The 19103-nt window shown below is 45.3% G+C and overlaps 1 protein-coding gene across 1 annotated transcript; it reads left to right on the top strand.

Moving 5' to 3' along the window:
• Nucleotides 1-4403: 4403 nt before the first annotated feature.
• Nucleotides 4404-18814, top strand: LOC117051965 (digestive cysteine proteinase 2-like). The gene is made up of 11 exons (XM_033158693.1): nt 4404-4446; nt 5327-5461; nt 7004-7096; nt 8780-8952; nt 10490-10730; nt 11513-11714; nt 11837-12030; nt 12973-13064; nt 14407-14568; nt 16305-16494; nt 17738-18814. The coding sequence occupies exons 1-11, from the start codon at nt 4404-4406 to the stop codon at nt 17923-17925; spliced, it is 1713 nt and encodes a 570-aa protein (XP_033014584.1). The 3' UTR covers nt 17926-18814.
• Nucleotides 18815-19103: the final 289 nt, after the last annotated feature.

The following is a 19103-nucleotide window of genomic DNA, read 5'->3' as shown; positions in this document are numbered from 1 at the left end:
TCAACAGGAAGCGAAACACGTTCTTATTCCAAGGCAAAGTTCACAAACCAAAACACCTACTTCCAGGTCTGCAGTGTTCTTAATCCAAGTTGTTCATAAACTAAGCTGTTCTTAAACCAAGGTACCACTGTAAATACGTGAAGCTTATTCACTGGGTAGCTCTGAGTGAGAGGAATAACTTAGTTTACAAGCACTGTTCAATCAAACCAGTGCTGCTCTGCTTTTTACACTGTGTGTGGGGGGGAGACGTTTACAGATAGCAATTTCACCACCTTTTTCGAGCACCCATTTCATCCTATACCTGAGAGGCACACAGAGAGAGTTTTACTGTTCAAAACCTGCTTTGTCTCCTCCCCAGGGCCAGCCTGACCAAGACATTTTGACGCTGGAGACAAACAGAAAATGGTGCCCACAGGAATCATAGTTTATTAAGGGTATATTATAAAGGGTATATATTGTATTATAAAGGGTATATATATATCTGTAAAACACAGAGAAAAGTCACACCTCTCCTTTGTCTTCTGCCTCCTCTGCAGCCCCACCAGCAACAAGCGGTGTCAGGAGCAGTGGTAGCAGCAGGGAAACCCCTTGTCCAGCTCTGGGTAGGGACAACGTTAAGGGCAAGCCAGTGGCTGAGGATGGCAGGAGGGGTGGCGGCTGGGGCCTGTGCACCCCATCTCTGCCTCCACCCTGTGGTAGCCCCTGTGGGGAAGCCACGGCTGCAGCAACTGGGGGTGCCGTCAGACCTAAGGCCTGCCCATGCGGGTGGCAGCAAGTTCCTTGCTGTGCTACCCCCAAAGTTCCTTCAGAAATGGGTGACAATGTGCTGCAAAGCAAATTCAGCAAGGGAATCCGGAATTCAAGAAAAAAATTATCCCTCCGCTCCATATGGGGCATATCTCAGAATGAGAGGGAAAACACTGCAGAAGCTGAAAAATGTTTACATAGCTTGCAGATAATATCCGTTCTCCAGCCCACGTGCAGCTCATTCCCTAGACAATACAATGCTGGAACGATGTTATTATGGCTATGAGATAAGGCCTTGTTGGTGCCTACAGTTTTAGGGTGATGTAAGCTTCGCTTTTGGCCCAGTGTGACTTCATTCCATTATCTGACCTTCATGGATACTTCTGAACGTTCTCTTCTTTTCTGATGACAGCTGCACTTGATGCATGTGAGCAAAATAAAGGTAAAATGCAAAGTTTGCAGCAGTATTTGTCCCTTCCAGTGACTGACTGACCATCGCTTGTGGCATGGTGCCAGGAAAGAAAGCTTAGAGCTCTGTTAATTTGTTTTATTTGTTCAAATTCACTATTACATTTGTGAGTTGCTTTACATACACAAAATGTGTCAAAACCATTTAACAAGATAAACAAGAGAACTTAAAGACCACCTTAATCTCTACACACCCTCTCGGATGCGGAGATCAGCAGAAGGGGCCCTCTTGGTAGTTCCTAACCCCTCAGACGCTTGTAGGGTTGGTGGCTTGGGAGAGGGTCTTCCCAGTGGTGGCCCCTAAATTGTGGAACTTCCTCTCCACCAAGGCACACCAGGCTCCATCATACAGCTGCTGGCGAATGCTGAAAATGCATCTCTTTACTCTGGCTTGAGACGCTTGAGGTATTTATTCTTCCCAAACTTTTCATCCCTAATCCACCATTGTGTTTTAATATGTTACGGTTTTAAAAATTTTGATTTTTTGATAATAATGCTAATCATGATACAGGATTTGCTTATTTAATTTTTTATATTTATGAGCTGGGTAAAATTTAATCTGTTTTAAATTTGAAATTATGATATATATTTTTAAAGTATTCAAAATTGCTTGGTTTTTTTAAAAAAAGAAAACATCAAGTAACTCTTGACCAAACAAGGCAAACGGTCCTGAGTGTATAACAAAACATTAAGTGCTAATACAGAATCTGGTTCAAAGGACTGGCTTTGCTATTTGTGTTATGACTTCCAAAAGAACATACCGACACAAGGAAGGAGGAGGACAGATTGCTTCCTGACCTTGGGTAAGAAACCAGCTGGATTTTGAGCAAGATGAATGAGACATGTCGACATAGGAATGAAATCTCAATATATTATATTTTCTTGTGTTGCTACTTAAGAATGCAGAAGATCCCTGCTGGATCAGGTGAAGGTTCTATCTGGGATTGGGAAGCTATGGCCCTCCAGATACTTTTGGACCCCAACTCCCATCAGCCTCTGCTAGCATGGCCAAGGGCCAGGCCTGATAGGAACTGGAGCCCAAAAATATATGGAGAGTCACAGAGTTCAACCATCCCTGACTTTATGAAAGTGGGGAGACGTGCTCGCTTTTGCAGCACATATACTAAAATGATAGTGGGGAGACAGATGCTCCTGGTAACCCATGAGCAGGTATTCATTTGTCCAATTCCTGTTTAAGGCCATCTAAGAAAAAGACCATCACTACATCTTGTGGCAATGAGTTCCACAAGTTAGCAATGTGCTGTGTGAAGTTCCATAGTTCTACTATGAGAGCAGAATAATTTCTCTCTCGCCATATCATTTTAGAAACCTCTGTTTTGGAATGCCTTATTTCAAAAAGTGAAAATCTGGACACAACCCTAATATACACACACAGGTCATCTTCTTTTTTTCTAAGTTAAAAAGCCCTCAACTCTTGAGCATTCCAGTTGCTTTTCTTCCCAGCACTTTCCTGTCTATTGTCCTTTTTGAGATGGGGTGACCAGATCTTCACATTGCATCCCAAATGTGGCCCAACCAATGACTCCATTACCTACAATCATCAGGAACCATGGACTTGCCTTTTTAATTTCTGTCCATTTCCTGATGACCCCTAGGATAGAAGTTGGCATTTTCATGCAGCTGCACACTAGATTTTTTATAATGAACATAGTCCACCATGTTCTGCAGCTATCAAATGTTGAGCATCGGTTGAGAAAAACAGAAGGTGAGAATGGAACGCCCTGATTCAGCCTCTTATAGTCTATGCCACAGGACAAGGGTGAGGAACCTCAAGCCTGGGAGCCAAATGCGGCCCTCCAGTTCTCTCTATCTGGTCCTTGAGACTCTCCCTAGGCCACACCCCATTTTCCTAGGCCACACCCATCACCAGCCCTACTTCACACCCTCCATGAATGACTTTGCCTGGCTGAAATTGATTGATTGCATTTATATCTCACCTTTTCTCCAATGAGTTCAAGGCGGTATCCATGGTTGCCCTCCTCATTTATTCGCCACAACCACCCTGTGATGTGTGCTAAGCTGAGAGGCAGTGACTGGCTCAAGGTCATCCAGGGAGCTTCATAACTGAGTGGGGAGCTGAATCCTGGTCTCCCAGGTCCTAGTCCAATGCTGTAACCATGATGTATCCATGGTGTATCATGCCTCTCAGTTGCCCGGATGGAGGACAGAGGTGGAATCTACACACATATAAAAACATGAAAACGCTTTTTAAAAAACATGTTCCGAAAAATATATTGAATTTCCCATAGCTCACCATCGCCATCTAGTGTAGAAATTAGTCTATTGTACAAAGCTTAGATATGCGGCTGTTGCTTTACCTTTTCCTTCTGGCCCTGCCAACCAGATATGCAGCCCTCAGAACCCAGACAGGAGTGCAGACCATGGTCTGAAAAAGCTCCCCCCCCCCACCGGTCCCCTACTATAGGGGGTCACAATCCACCAATGAAATGAATGGGGATCCTGCCTGACACAGCTCAGATTTATTTCCAAGTGGCTTCACCGGTGATGCTCTTTGTGTGACAGACCTGTGAGTGCACATCACAGCCCTCAAGCTACTCTGGGAAGCAGCTGTCTTGCCCAGGAGAGTCAACAAATGAGCAGGGCTACGGCATACAATAATAATTAGAAATAGGCACACGTATCTTGGGATCCAGTTTTGAGTAGCCCCTGTACCAAAAAGCTTCTTTACTCTTGATGCCGAGTTAACATGGAGGCTCCATATCAAAGTTTTCACATTTGGGCCCAAATGGAGTGCTGCTTTCCATACCGAATTCATTTGCCTGATATAGATTGCTGATGCCCGCCTACCAGACTGAGCTATGGGGAACAACTCTCCTTCTCCATGAAGAAGTTCAAGGGCTTTGGACTCATATACTACCGCATGTCATCTTAGCTCCGGCCTCCAGATAAATTGCTTTGGCCACCATCCACCATCACATCAAAGAAGCCACAGCCTAGCAGCCTGATTTGTCATTTCCTTGTTGGGAGCTGTATAAATAGCCAATAGGAGCTGGTGCTTTCTCCAGTGCCATTCAGAAATTCTGCAGGGTTTCTCACTTCACCCTTTGGGAGGGCCAGGCTTCAACTATTGGCTAATTGGCCGCTGCTTAATAAGGCAGCTGCTTGTTAAAGTGGCTCTGAGAAGGAGCATGTGTGGCTGAGCAGCAATGGGGATGCTGCTGATCTTCCTAGTATGTGCTGCTTTTCTTGGTAAGTTTGACTGTCTTGTTTTCTAGGCAGCTACGTTATTTTATTTTACCTTTCTGGGATATTGGGGCTAGAGGGCTCTGCATGAGAAACTAGCAGATATAAGATTAATAACAACATTGATGAATCTAGCTGGAGGAGATGGAAAGATATGCCAATTTCAGTGCTCTTTCTTTCTCTCATTTTTCAAATCCTATATTCAATATTCCACATTTCTGCCATGTTTGTTGGGCATTTGTTTATTAAAATCCTTATGAAAATTTATCAGTGTTCTAGTGCTAATTTTTCCTAATAAATACGTTTTATTAGGCAGCAGTGCACTTTGGATAGTGGGAGATTCAGGACAGCCAAAAAGGAACACAGATCATAATTAAACTGTGGAATTAGCTATCTTAAGGTTTGGCAATGGCCAACAAATGGGAGGTTTAAAAGGTGATGAGACCAATGCATAGAGCCATTAGCGGCCGCTAGCCATGACTGCTTTGGACTACCGGTACCTCCAATGTCCGAGGCGAAATGTCTCTGAATACCAGTTTCTGGGGAACATGAGTCTGAGATTGATCCTGCGCTCATTTGCTGCTTGTGGGCTTCCCATAAACATTTGGTTAGCTTAGGGGCCGAAGCAATGTTTTGTTTGTTTTTGTTTTTGAGGAGGCCGGGACCCCTCAATGTTCAGAGGGCAGCCCTCTGGCTCCTCGCAAGTCATATGCACAATATCAGGATGTCAAGTTGGGGCCCCTCAGCCCTCCTGAGAAACTGGTGCCTCTGCTGATTGGCCACTGTGAAAACAGGATACTGCTCCTGGTTGGGGCTTTGGTCTGATCCAGCCAGCCTCTTCTTATATTCTTATGACGCACTGAACATAATTTCCTTTGTGGGCAAGTGGCATTCTCTACATTAACTAAATCTGACCTAATCCTTTTGTCGTCTTTGTTTTGCATTTCAGTGGTTGACTGCACACCTCTACACAAACGTTTGCAGGTGCTTCCCAGGTTTGGGAGTGCCTATCATATAACAGGTAATGAACGTCTTCACTGCCCTTGGATGCTGGGGGGGGGGGAATCGTTTGTAGAGACTAGGCAGAGATGAGAGACCTGTGTTGGGGGGCAGAGTATGCAACACTTCAGGTGATAATGGAAAGGGATAATTTATTAGTCTTCTCTACACCTCTCCCCTTCCAATTTCTAAAGCAGAGATGGGAAGCCAATGGCATTCCAGATATTGTTGGACTCTTAACTCCCACTCCCATCACCCTTGACGCTTGGCCGTGCTGGCTGGAGCTGAAGGGAGCTGGAGCCCAGCAACATCGGGAGGGCCACAGGTTCCCAACCCTGTTTTAAAGAACTGCATCTTCCCATTTAAGAGGTATGCTCACTAGAAGCAGGGCAGAAGATGATCCGCTCCTTAATTTCTGTATTAAAAATGGTTTGTGGCGACAGGAAGCACAGAGCTGGTTTCTGATTAAAGCTTATGCTGATGGGTCGCATTAATTAATTGAAGCTTGCAGCCCCAAATGTGGAGAGCGGTGTCCTCAAAACAGGACCATCTGGCAGCATAGAGGCACACCTGGAGAATTTGCAGGCTTAGTGCAAACACAGAAACAAATAAATCTCAAAGCAAGTTGGAACAAAAAAGGCTCTCTTGGGCATCTGTGAAATTACCTTTCGAAAAAATAAGCAGCCATCTATCAGTCACTGCCTTTGTGCATTAATTCATTACTTTAACTTTTTATTAGCCTTCTGTTCTTTCTAGGTATGATTTGCCAACTGACAGGTGTCCACTGGAATAATGTTTATCTCTTTGTTTGCACTCATTTTTCTCAATCTTATGTAAATGCAGCACGCTTGGAGCAAGATTATTTGTGATAAGTGCAGTGCCCATATCTCAAAGATGCCTCATTATGGAGGTGGCTCTGTGTGCAAAGGGAGTTTCCTTCCGTTTTTATTGCAGGGCTGGGGAACCTCTGGCCCTCCAGATGTTACTACACTACAACTCCTATCACCCCTGACTATTGCTCATGCAATATCCAACCATATCTGGAGAGTCACTGGTTCCCTACCCTTGGCGTCAGGAGCCGGAGTCAAGGGCAGGTTAGCAATGAAACACCCAGTGTCTTTGAAGTTAACTCTTTATTCAAAGGGCAGGCCTAGTGATCATAGCAAGTCTTCCCAGTAGGTATTGCCCCCAATGAGGCAGTTGCAAGGACTAAAGGCCTTCCCACCGCTCCCTAAGGCTCCTCCCCAGGCTCCTTCATCTTGTCTCTTTGCTCTGTCCTCTTCATTCCTTTCCATGTTCTGGGAGACCAGGGAGGAGGGGAGCTGGTCAAAGCAGGAGGGGGAGATTCCCTGGCTTCTTCATCAGCCTGCCCCCACTCTTCTCCAGCCTCTGATTCTGGACTGCTCTCTGCCACAGACTCTTCCTGCTCACTAAACACTGTTACCTCTTCAGCTTCAGACTCCTCCTTCTCCTCCCAGTCTGTTCCCTCTTCACCCTCTGACCACACATCATCACCCCTTCTTTACTCTGGCTAAGTAGCTGTTGCCATTTTGGCTTCCTTCAGGGATCCTGAAACTGCCTTATGCTGAAATAGAAGAGCCCTTTGAAGCCTGGTTCAATGAGACGGAGGGGAAAAGTCGTATCCAGTATTATCACGGTAAGAGAAGTCTGGTATTGCCAAGAAGGTGGTGGAAGCCCAGTGAAAACATTTGTTTCATTTCTCCCATGAACATAGCCATCTGTTTTGGGAACAGTTTTAGATGCTTTATACCAGATCATATTGTTTCTTTGTTAAGCCTCATAGGGATGGTGGATGAGCCCTCCAGATGTCGCTGGACCACAACTCTGATCATCCTTCCCATCCAAGCTGGGGCTGATGGGAGTTGGAGTCAAATAACATCTGGAGGACCACAGGACCCCCACAATAGGCTTGCTCTCTCTGACTGGCAGCAGTATTTCCCATTGCCTGCTTTAGTACGATGTATTTCCCATTGCCTGCTTTAGTATGATGAAAATGATGGCTTGTATCCAAAGAAGCACTTAAGCCTATGTACACATTATACCTTTAAAGAATAGTCGAAGTACATTCCTTCTCTCAAAGATACCAATAGAGTCCCAACGATAACTAGAGGGCTGCTGGTTCTCCACCCCTGAGTCATATAAACACAAGATAGGAATAATAATAGCAGAAACCTGGAATGTGCTCCTTAAGCCACTCCAGAGACTGTCCCAAGGGGAAGATAGTGCTGTGAAGAGGCTATCCCTTCCTTCAAAGCCAAAGAGGTGGTCAGTGAGACCTGTTCTATGTCACTGGAGGTCAGGGTTGGATCCAGTTTTCAGGTGGGCCAAGAGCAACATGCTCTTTCATACATTTGTAGGAGAGGTTACCGGTACTTTGGTTAGTGGCATGTGGCAACAGCACCACAGCCAGCACAGAGCAGCTTGGGCCCCTTGTTTAAATTTCTCACAATGCCCTGGAGCATTCTGGGAAGTTTAAAATGGTGGCTACAAGTTATCCAGCATATGGGGCACAGGGTAGGCAGCAGGGCAGTATCATCTCAGACATAGATATTTATTTGTTTGTCATATTTGTTTATATATAGCATTTATACCCTGCTTTTCCTCCCACAGGAGCCCTGGGCTGGTGTATGGGACTTTTGCCCCACATAAAAAAAACTAATCCCTGCAAGTAAAATAAAAACAAAGACGGACATTTGGGAGGAAAAGAAATGTAGGCCCAGCCCACGTGCTCTGTGCAAATTTTCAACTTGTATGGGGTTTTATTTTGTGGAATGGATGTGGGAGGATTCCCCTCCACATGCAGCCTGGAATGGCACAATCCATTTTGCTACCTTGCTCTGCTGCATTTGTAGACCAGCATAGAGTTTTAAAGACTGCGGTTTTGTGTGTGCGTCAAAAGGTTTATCTATAATGGTTGCCATTAGTGGCCCACTGCATCCTTTTTATTTCTGGATCACGAATAAAGCTGCAGGCTTTCCCCCAGACCTGATTCCTGTCATCTCTGAAATAAATAATCCACCCGGCTGATGTTGAAGAGCAGGCCTCAGATTTATGCAGCATTTGTTGTAAAGGAATATTGTTTCCCAATATGGTGGGCTGGAAATTCTAATGGGGTTGGGGAGCCTGTGGACTTCAATTGTCTGTTGGACTTGAGCTCCCATTAGCCCCAGCCAGAGTGGTCAATGGACAGAGATGGTGGAAGTTGTGGTCCAACAACATCTGGAGGGCCACAAGTTCTTTGATCGAATGAAATAAGAATCAGATGTAGATTCTGAGGCAGATAGTGGTGCAATGAATGCTTCTTTCCTTGTTCTTCCAGGCCAGGTAATCACTTACCAGTTTAGCTTTGTAAAACCTTTTGGGGCCAGCTTCAAGATAACTCCAGAAACCACAGAAACCGAGGCCAACATTAAGGAGTGCTTCCAGATCAATGGAACGTTGGAGCATCCCATTAGGCCTCAAAGTGTCTTTCCTAACCTATCTGAATTCCAGGTGAGTCCCTCAAGCTCCTGCTTCCAATCATCTCAGTTCAGACATCACACCAAACTGTGCATTATGCTAACCATAGTTACAACCTCATGCCATGGTTTGAGTTTCCAGACACACAGCAAGTGAACCGTGCTTTAGAGCTCCTGATCTGCTTTTCTGTCCCTTGCACTCAGTTTTGTCTGTTCATCCCTGTCTCCACGGTGCAACAACTCTTGAAGCAGAGCAAAATGGTTTGCCAGTGGACTGTGAATTCAGACATACCGGTAATTGTAAACAATGGTCAGCCCAAAAGGTGGCTTGGCTTTCAAACCTGAGGTTTGATATCCTGATTCGGAAACCCCTCATAAACTACACTTTGAGAACTGGTATGGTTTTAGACATAATACTATATCATGGTTTGATGTTGTGCCTGAATGCAGCCAATATGCCGTGAAGTGCATGTTGAGGATTTCGAAAGCTGGATTTCAGAGTTGGGGTTGGAAGCTTTATGCACTGTAACTAACCAAGAAACCTACCGGTAATTTCTTTTAGAGATGAAGAGCTTAACCAGCAGTAGCCTTGCTCCTGAACAGAGTCTGTTTCTGGTGTGCTTTATTTTGTCTTAACTTAAGCTGGAGTATTTTACTCCGGCTTCCCATATATAGACTTGCTCCTTACACCATTAGAGTAGGGGTGGGCATTTCTTTTTCCTATTAAGGGCTTTATTTCTTCAGGGGCAATGTATTGAGAGCTGCATGCTGGTGGAGGGTGGGGCCATAGCAAAAGTGGGCAGGTCACCTCTTCTTTCTCTTTCTGGCCCCCTCTGCACCATACATTTAAACAGTATCGTACAACTTTGAACAGTCATACCTCCCCCCCCCCAAAAAAAATCCTAGGAATGTTGGTTTAGGGTGCTGAGAGCTGTTATTCCCCTCACAGTTCTGCAATTCCCCAAGTAGTTTAACAACTGATCCTTCTTCCCAGGAAGCTCTAGTTAAGAGTGCTGTGTGTGAGAGGGGGCAGGGAGGAAGAATCATGGTGAAAAACTAGGAAATGTGTGGGTGTCCTTTAGCCCAGTAGCCCAAATGCTACTGAACTACAACTTCCATGGTCCCTGGTGATGGGGCCGGTGGGCAGGACCAGCCTACCAATGAGGTAAGGTGAGGTAGTCGGTTTAGGTGGCAGATCTGGCCTCATCTGCTTCCATTTGCTTTCTCCTCCTCCTCCTATGTGTCCTGCCACCTCCTTTGCCACTGCCATGGCCTCTGTGCCTGGCTGTAGTGGGGGGGGGGGGAGGAGGAGGAGGAGGAGGCTGGGCGCAGAGGAAGTGTTGATGGTGACAAGGGGGCACATTTTCTGTTTTGCCTGAAGTGCCAAAACGTCCTGGGCTGACGCTGCTGATGGAAGTTACAGTCCAGCAACATCTGGAGAGCCAAGCATTCTCCATGCTTGTTTCAAAAGCTCGTTTGCTGCACATCAGTGTTATTTTCTAACTTGCCCTTCCCAGCCTCTCACTGAGAATCTTAATCTCTTTCCTGCTCTCTCACACTCCAAACTCCAGACTGTTCGGCAGGAAGACTACAATGGACAGTCCTGCGCAGTCCTGGAGAGCACGTCGTATTGGGGCAAGAAGAAGAACATCTATAGGTTGTGGGTTGCAGATGCTTCCCCTGAGCCTGTCCCAGTGCACTATGAGATGAAGGGCTTCAATACCCTCCTGGGCTCCCACTATGACAAGTATGAGATAGACTACACCAGCTTTTCCCGCAGATTCCCCTCTGGCGTCTTTGATCTCCCTGGTGGTATGTTCACTGCAGAGCTGTCCTCTTGCATAGAGAGCCTCCTGTTTCTCCTCCTCCTCACCTACAAGGGTGCATGTTGCAGCTGTGGTAATGTCTAGCGCAGGGATAACCATTGTTGTGCCTTTCAGATACTGGGGATTCCAACTCCTATCATCCCTGACCATTGGCTGTGCTGGCTGGGCCTGGTGGGAGTTGGAGTCCAATGATGGCCTTAGAGCACCATTTTGTCTACACACACACACACACAGAGAGAGAGAGAGAGAGAGAAAGAGAGTTATATTTATTTCCTGCCCTTCACCAGCAGGTTCCAGGGTGGCATACAACAATATAAAATTCCAATTAAATATGTCAAAACGAATTACAGTCACAGGGTGGGTCCTTTAAATGCACATCTCAGGTGTCGTCTCAGTTTCCCAGCTAACCATGGAAAAGCTATGCATGTTGAATCTCTGCCGGCTCTGGATTCTATTAAAGGCACTGAGATTCTGTCAGGAAAAACAGCAATATAATGGTAGTTTCAGCCCCACGTGCCAAGTATGTTTGCCAGCTTCCAGACAACAGTGATGTGGTAGCATTAAAGAAACATCACAGGGAAAACTAAATCGGAATAAATCTGCTGCTGTTGTGCTGTTGTTATATAAAGAAAATATTGCCGATACAGCCACAATAAAAGACCAACCTGAACTGCAGCCCAAAGCAAGCAAATAAGAACTTAAGGGGAATCATCTGTATCTTATTTTGACTTTTGGTCATGACAGTCACTTCTGCTTTTTGCCTCACAGGTATAAAGTGCACACATTGGCCAGGTGTAGGACCGGAGCATAGGATCTTGGCCAATCCCATGCAAGAATTTGTTGGGGGAGCCGGGGAAGTAGGCCGAGACCACGAGCATCTGTTCCATCACTACAAGGGGAAATTCAGAAAGACCTACAAGAGTGAGAAGGAGATGGAGCACAGGAAGCACAACTTCATCCACAACATGAGGTACACAAAACGTGGATGGGAAAATTGTACAGTTGGAAACTGATAATTTGCAACTGGAAAATGGGAAAGAGGGAAATCAGATATGCCAGGCATGTGTGCTTTTCATTATTATTGTTTTCCAGATACGTCCACTCCAAGAACAGGGCGAACCTCTCCTACAAACTGGCTGTGAACCACCTGGCTGATCATACACCAGAGGAGATGGCAGTGATGAGGGGGAGGCTAAAGACCGGTGAACCGAACCAGGGGTGGCCCTTCCCTGCCCAAGGCTACGACAACCTCACCCTGCCAGAGAGTCTGGATTGGCGGCTTTATGGTGATCATAAAACCCTCTATTTGGAATTTATTTTTAAATTTGGAAATAATGCTTATAGTAACAGTTCAAAGCAGGGGGGGGGGAGTCCAAACTGAAATAGGACATCTGCAGAATTTAATTGCAAAGAATTACCCAATCCAGCACTAAGTAAGTAACCTTCCCTGTGAAAACCCACTCTTTAAAGCTGAATCAGAGCAAACGTCAATTTGGGTTTTCCGTGGATTGATGTTTGCTCCAATTGAGCTTTAAAGGGTGAGTTTTCCAAGGGAAAGCTGTGGAGGTAAATAAAGGGCACTCAGACATGGAGCTTTAAATTGCGGGTGTGCCTGGAAAGAGCAGGTGAAAGGTTATTATGTATAAGCCCTGAATGCAATTTTATTCTCTTTATTTGTCCCGTCTATTCCCACACTGCCCCCCTAAATCTGTCCTTTAGGGGTTCCACCCATCCCATAGAGCAGATCTGGGGGGACGGGACGAAGCACTTATGAGCGCTGCATTGTATACAAGCCAAAATGTATACAAGATTAAATAGAACGCAAGTGCATATTTCAAAAGGATTTCACTAAAGTGAAAAAGAAAAGGGAGCGGAAGATATGACTCTACAGTATATCGAAAGCTTTCGAAAGTAAATTAAATAGTAATTTAACCTAAACAAATCTGACTTCAAAACAACATAAAACTGAAATATATTTCAATTAACCCTGCTTTTTTCCTCTCCCACTCACCCCTCTATAATGGGAAGTAGCGAGTAAAGGGCAAGGTGGTGGGAAGTTTGGCATGGTGGAAATATGCCAATGGAGCCGCTCCTGTGTGTGGATTTGCACCATGCCAACTTCATGCACCAGCGACTTGGACTTTCAAAAAAGCATTTAATGTGACAGTGTGGTTGAGATCTGTTTCTCTGTAATTTTTGTCCCCATTTCTCTCTGCCTACCAATGAAGGTGCTGTGACCCCAGTCAAAGACCAGGCTGTGTGTGGTTCCTGTTGGAGTTTTGCTACGACAGGAACACTGGAAGGTGCCCTCTTTCTCAAGGTGATAACCTGGGTGCTTGGCTGTGTCTTGAGGCTTCCTTGACTCCTCAGAGCCTGTACAGCATCTACTTAAAGAACATGGCCTTGCTTCCCCCAAAGAATCCTACAACTGTAGTTGGCTAAGGGTTCTAGGAATTGTACCCCTGTGAGGGATAAGCTAGAGTTAAATACTTGATTGATTGATTGATTGATTGATTGATTGATATACTGATATACTGCCATATATCCAGGGGTCTCAGGGTGGTTCACAGAAGAAAATCAAGATATAAAACCACAAAATACATGATAAAAATAAAAACAACAATGCAATAGCGCCCCCCCCAGCACATTTTAAAAGGCCTAGGATGTAAATCAGATCAACCAAAGGCCTGGTTAAAAAGGAACGTTTTTGCCCGATGCCTTAAGGTGTATAATGAATGTGCCAGGTGAACTTCCCTGCAGAGAGCATTCCACAGATGTGGAGCCACAGCAGAGAAGGCCCATTCTCGTGTTGACACCCTCCGAATTTCCACATGGTATAGATGTCACTGAAATTGTGAACCTGTTCTGGGACCATACCTCTTCATCCTGGGAAGTATAGTTTAAGGGTGCTGAGGGTTGTTAGGGCATTCCTATTCCCCTCACAGTGCGGCAGTTCCCAGAGCTCTGTGGGAAGAGTGGTTGATTTTTAAACTACTCTGGGAACTGTATCTCCGTGAGGGCAACAGGTGCCTCCTAACAACTCCCAGCTCCCTTAAAAACCAAAGTTTCCAGGATTCTTTGGGGGAAGCCGTGACTGCTTAAAGTTGTATGGTACTGCTTTACATGTATAGTGCAAAATCAGACCTTATATGTTTTTGTCCCTGGCTTTTCATGCTGTCAGGCTGCAGAGCAGAGTGGGAGACCAAAAGAAGGGCTGTTCCTCAGCCAAGAAACCTGCTGCCTTGGGCATTCCACAGCTGGCCATAGTAACTTTAAAAGCTACGCATGTTTGGTTTTTTCCCCTCCACCCCATCCCTTTGTCTTTGCATGCCATCTCTTTTAGATTTCAATCCAGAGAGCATGGCCTGCTCTGGAACCCTTTTTGGCGAAAAAGTAGAGTAAAAGAAAAATGCCTCAATGGAGGGCTCCCCCAAACTTCCACTGGTCCCATGCCTAGGGTCAAAGCAGTTTTCTGTTTGCCCCACCGGTTTCCGGGGAATATCTGCTTTTTAGGGGCAAACATCAATCTGTGGGGAAACCTGGTGGACACTTGCTCTGTTTCAGTGAGGGATAAAGATCTGGTTTCCCCAGGCGGAAGTGGTGGGACAAGGGGAATTCTGGATGAGTCCTAACTAAATAAATATCCCATCTTCCCCGTACAGACTGGAGTGCTCACTCCACTTTCACAACAAGTCTTAATTGATTGTTCCTGGGGCTTTGGAAACCATGCCTGTGATGGGGGCGAGGAATGGCATGCCTACGAGTGGATTATGAAGCATGGCGGGATTGCTAGCACAGAGTCCTATGGGCCGTACCAGGGTCAGGTGAGTGCAGAATGTCCACCTGGAGCAACCAGAGGGTGGCATTCCTCTTGGGCAAACGTCCGGGGGCCACGTGCCTTACCTTTACATGCAAAGGTCAGAGGTTTCTATGCATCCTCCATCTCGGCAAGCAGAAGGCATCATCAGTTTGATGACACATTTCAGCAGGGCAAAAGCACCTGAGCTTGGAGCAAGTCCAGGAAGAGGGGCCAGACAGAAGGGAACGAGGGCCACATTTGCCTCCCCCCCCCAGGCCTGAGATTCCCTACCCTTACAATAGTGATGCCCCCTGCTTCCTTCTTAAACGCTATTGCACTTGAGATAATTTGAAGAGGGGACAGTGGGCTGCTGTCATCGTCATCATTGATCCCTTGAGAAAAAAGGAATGTCTCAATAAGACAAATGTGTGAATCATCCAGATATACTCACCAGAGAGGCAGGGCTGGTTGTGGTTCTTGGCTGGTGGGCACTCTGTCAAGGCTTGCCAGTGCGTAGGGTGAAAAATTGCCCTCAGGAGTATGGGAATGTTCAGGGAGGCAGGAGAGGATATATTGTTTTATTACAGTATATCCTTCCCAACTTGTGTTAACAAGTTCTATAATTTAGCAGAGTAACATTCCCCCTTTTAAACTTGTACAGCGGATAACGTCTTTGCCAGGCTTGTATAAGCCTCTAAAATAAGTTTCCTGGTAAATTCCCTTTTATTCCCTCATAAAAAGATTAGGCACGACAGTCTTGTATAAAAGTATGGAAGAGTTTACTCACACACATTCTGTTCACAGATGGATCCCAGAAGGCAGACTTAGGTTACAAAATATATACACCTGGAATCTATCCCATAAGGAGATAGTTCCTTTGTCCATCTCAGGCTGATAAGATGTTGCTTCTTTGACAAATGGAGTCAGACAGAGAAGTGGCTGCCTCCCCTGTGCTGTTTTGCTCCCTGCATAGGTAAGGCCACACCCACCTCTGTTCACATGTAGAGGAAGTCTGTCCCAGCCCAGGAGGAAACAAGAATTTCCGGCTTGCTTTTATGTCCACTCTAGGAATGTTGTATTTGACTGCTCTGTGTTTCACATCCCACAAGGAGTTACTAGGAATCAGCATTCTTTAAGTTACTCAAAACACCTCACCGATGCTTTATTGAAGGATATAAAGCAGCAATGCAGCTTCAGAGGGCAGGGCAATTTTTCACCAGGACCTCAGCAAGAGAGGAAAGGGTTAAATTCCCTGCTCTGCATTTGTTGCAATCCAGGCCAGTCGCCTCCCCTAATAATCAGCTGCTACTTGCATGTTAAGAATACAAGAGGAGCCCTGTGGAATCGGACCAAAAGCAAATCTAGTCCAGCATCGTCTTTCCTAGAGTTTCCAACCAGGCTCCTGTGGGAAGCCCACAAAACAGGGCAGGAGAACAATAGCTCCCTGCAAGATATAAATGATCAATGCAGATGTGCACCAAGTTTGGCTCTTAGATTCCAACGTCCCATATACTTCCAAGCATATTTTTCTGTTCATAAGGGCTAGAACATGGAGGCTAAGGTTCTCAGGAAGCTGAATGTTGCAGCCTGTGGGTTTCCTGTCCTTTTGTGGTGGTGTTTTGCACAAACAGCCCGATGTGTACGTCGCATCAATTGCAGCCCAAAAGCAGGGAGTGCGCACAGAGTCATAGGCTTGTATCCGAGGTTGGAATAGCTTTCTTGCAGTGAAACTGGGGTGTGTGTCTGCTTTCACTTTGCCAGAATGGCTACTGTCACTACAACCAATCCGAGCTGATTGCAACTCTCTCCGGCTATGTCAGTGTGGCCTCTGAAAACACCACTGCCCTGAAGGCTGCTCTTTACAAGCATGGCCCTGTGGCTGTGAACATTGACGCCTCCCACAAGTCCTTTGCCTTCTACTCCAGTGGCATCTACTATGAGCCAAACTGCGGTGAGTCTAATGTCACTCCTTAGTTCAAAGCCTCTATGGTGGGGTGGGAATTTTATGGATGTGTCACAATGTTATGGTGCTTAGTTGTCAGGTGGGAGCATCCCAGACCCTGGGACTTCTGGACCCAATTCTGAGAGCAGGGGTGGCTCCTGGTGATGTCATGGAGATAGGACTTGGTGATGTCACAGGGCGGGCCCTGGTGATTCTTCCTCTGCACTCCTTCTTACCCCTAAGCCCTGGAGATGGAGGTTAATTGGAACAGGGGAGGAGGGAGCTGTGGATGGCAGACTCCTAGAGAGTCCATGCAGTCATTTGCAGCTGACTTCTGCCAGGCTGAAGCTTACAAGCTGCATGCATAGTCTTATTAATAATATATATATTTTAAAGGCACTCTTGCCTGCCTGGAGAGTCAAGCCCTCTCCCTAGCACCTGGAGTGGGGCAGGCAAACATGGAGACTTCAGGTCAGCTTTGGAGGTCTGCCAGCATAAAATCAATAATAAAATGATCTCCTTAAAAACAAGTACAAAATGTATCACAAATCAATCATTAGATCAGCTTAGGGCATTGACATAGCTGGATCTCCCATCAGGGAAAGTCTTGGTGAACAGATGAGTTTTAACCAGGTGTTTAAATGTCAATTCTGTAGGTAGTTGCTTGCCTGATGTTCACTGGGAGTGCATTCCAAAGGGCAGATTTTACCACACGAAAGGCCCTGGAAGAGGGAGGGAAGGATCTGTCAATCTTGGTTCTCTGTTTTGCATTTTTTCCCCAATCTTAAATTTAGATGGCCACTTTTTGTAGCAATATGAGATTTCTTTTTTAATCCTTATGAAAATTCACTGTTAATATTACTCTTATTATATATTTATACTCAACATTTTCCCCTGGCTCAGTTGGCATTTTTGTGCACATTTATCCGAATAAAAACAATTTTATGTGCAGTTTTGACTAATGCACATATTTCTGCAAGCAACCTTCCCTAATATATGCATTTAAAAAACAACAACAACACGGGTTGGTTGGAGGAACTGCATTTCAAAATTCCAGTAAGTGCTAATTTTGAAGGATATCTGCATTTCAAATCACATAATGTTTCAGAAAGCGCAAATTTGATAGATTTGTCTTTTAAAGGCATACTTATTCTGATTTCTCCTCCACCCCTGGTCGTAGTGTACACAAGGAAAGCTTGGGGAGCTGTGGCACTAGGTGGTGAATTGATTCCTGGTCCCTCTTTTCTTCTAGGAAACAAGAGCATGGAGTTAGACCACGCGGTCCTAGCTGTGGGATATGGGGACCTCCAAGGGGAGAGCTACTGGCTCATCAAGAACTCTTGGTCCACATATTGGGGCAATGATGGCTACATCCTCATGTCGATGAAGAACAACAACTGTGGGGTGGCAACAGTTCCCACCTACCCAGTCCTGGCCTAAGGGGAAAAACACTGGCAAGAAGGATCACGCCAGTCAACGTACAATGACCCTTATCGCTTCAGAGACCTCTTCTGAACCACATGTTGTCGAAACACCTAATCTAGAAATTGGGAACCTGGGTTTGGGTGGTTGTCATGCCACAACACGTTCCTCTAAGTCTGATCAAAGTCCTGAACTGGAAGACATTTGTTCACTGACACAGTTCAGCATCTCTATGGCTGCATACACACCATACATTTAAAATGCATTTAAAGCACATTCCACCTCTGCTAAATCCTGGGAACTGTGATTTCCCCTCACAGAGCTATAGTTCCCTTCACTCTTAACAAACTACAACTCCAGGGGTTCTTGAGCAGGGAGGTGGAGAGAAATGTGCTTTAAATGTGTACGCAGCCATAATTTAAGACTTCAGTCTGGTTCCTGTATTTTTTAAACATATCTCTCCATATTTACTCTGATTAGTGTAACCCACACTGTTCAATACTACACCAAACCATATTGCTGTAATTAGCCTTTTGACATACTTCCTTTCCCCCCAATCACTGAGCGGCAAGGATATTGGGAGGGGGTATATTTGGCCATCTATAACTCGGCATGTGAATAAATTATGCGCAGCAGACAAGCATTCATGGCTGGGCTGGAATTATTTACTCTCCTGATGCCTCCTAAGATATTAATAGAGTGCATATAAAAATACACAACTTGTTTAGTGAAATTGAAACACCACAGATGTTTCCTGTTGTTGTTCAAACATACACATTTCTCTGCAGGACTGCACTTGGGAGAAGCTGCTCCTGTCTGCCTATAACAAAAGCCAGCTCTGCATAGTACTGATTGGCTAGAACCAGAGAGGTCAAGAATTCATCTCTTTTCCCCACACCCCAGCTGCCTCCTGATTGTAGTGATACTTCATTTCAAAAACTAGGCTTTTTAAGTATATGCATTTCTTCTTAAGATCTATCTAACTTAATTTATACGTAGCATTTTGAAATGAAAAATAGCCTTTTGAGACAGCCCATATAGCAGCTCCGGATGCAGTTCTTGGGAAATTCCCGTGAGGAAATTCTGAAATACCCTTTCGGTTTATCAAAAAAGCACAACTTTGGCAAAGAGAGAGCAGAAAACAGAAATTTCCTGTGGGAATTTTGCTGATAAGAGTGTTTCACAAGTAAGTGTTT

Source organism: Lacerta agilis, chromosome 8, assembly GCF_009819535.1.
Source record: "Lacerta agilis isolate rLacAgi1 chromosome 8, rLacAgi1.pri, whole genome shotgun sequence".
In the NCBI taxonomy this organism is placed as follows: Eukaryota; Metazoa; Chordata; class Lepidosauria; order Squamata; family Lacertidae; genus Lacerta; species Lacerta agilis.
This window is presented reverse-complemented; position numbering and strand designations above follow the sequence as displayed.

What these genes read in the sequence shown, in the direction of transcription:
- LOC117051965 (XM_033158693.1), top strand. Translation starts at nt 4,404, where the DNA reads ATGGGGATGCTGCTGATCTTCCTAGTATGTGCTGCTTTTCTTG. An exon ending in AACTTCATCCACAACATGAG is followed by an intron (nt 11,715 to 11,836) that starts GTACACAAAACG and finishes ATTGTTTTCCAG; the next exon opens with ATACGTCCACTCCAAGAACA. An exon ending in AAGGTGCCCTCTTTCTCAAG is followed by an intron (nt 13,065 to 14,406) that starts GTGATAACCTGG and finishes TTCCCCGTACAG; the next exon opens with ACTGGAGTGCTCACTCCACT.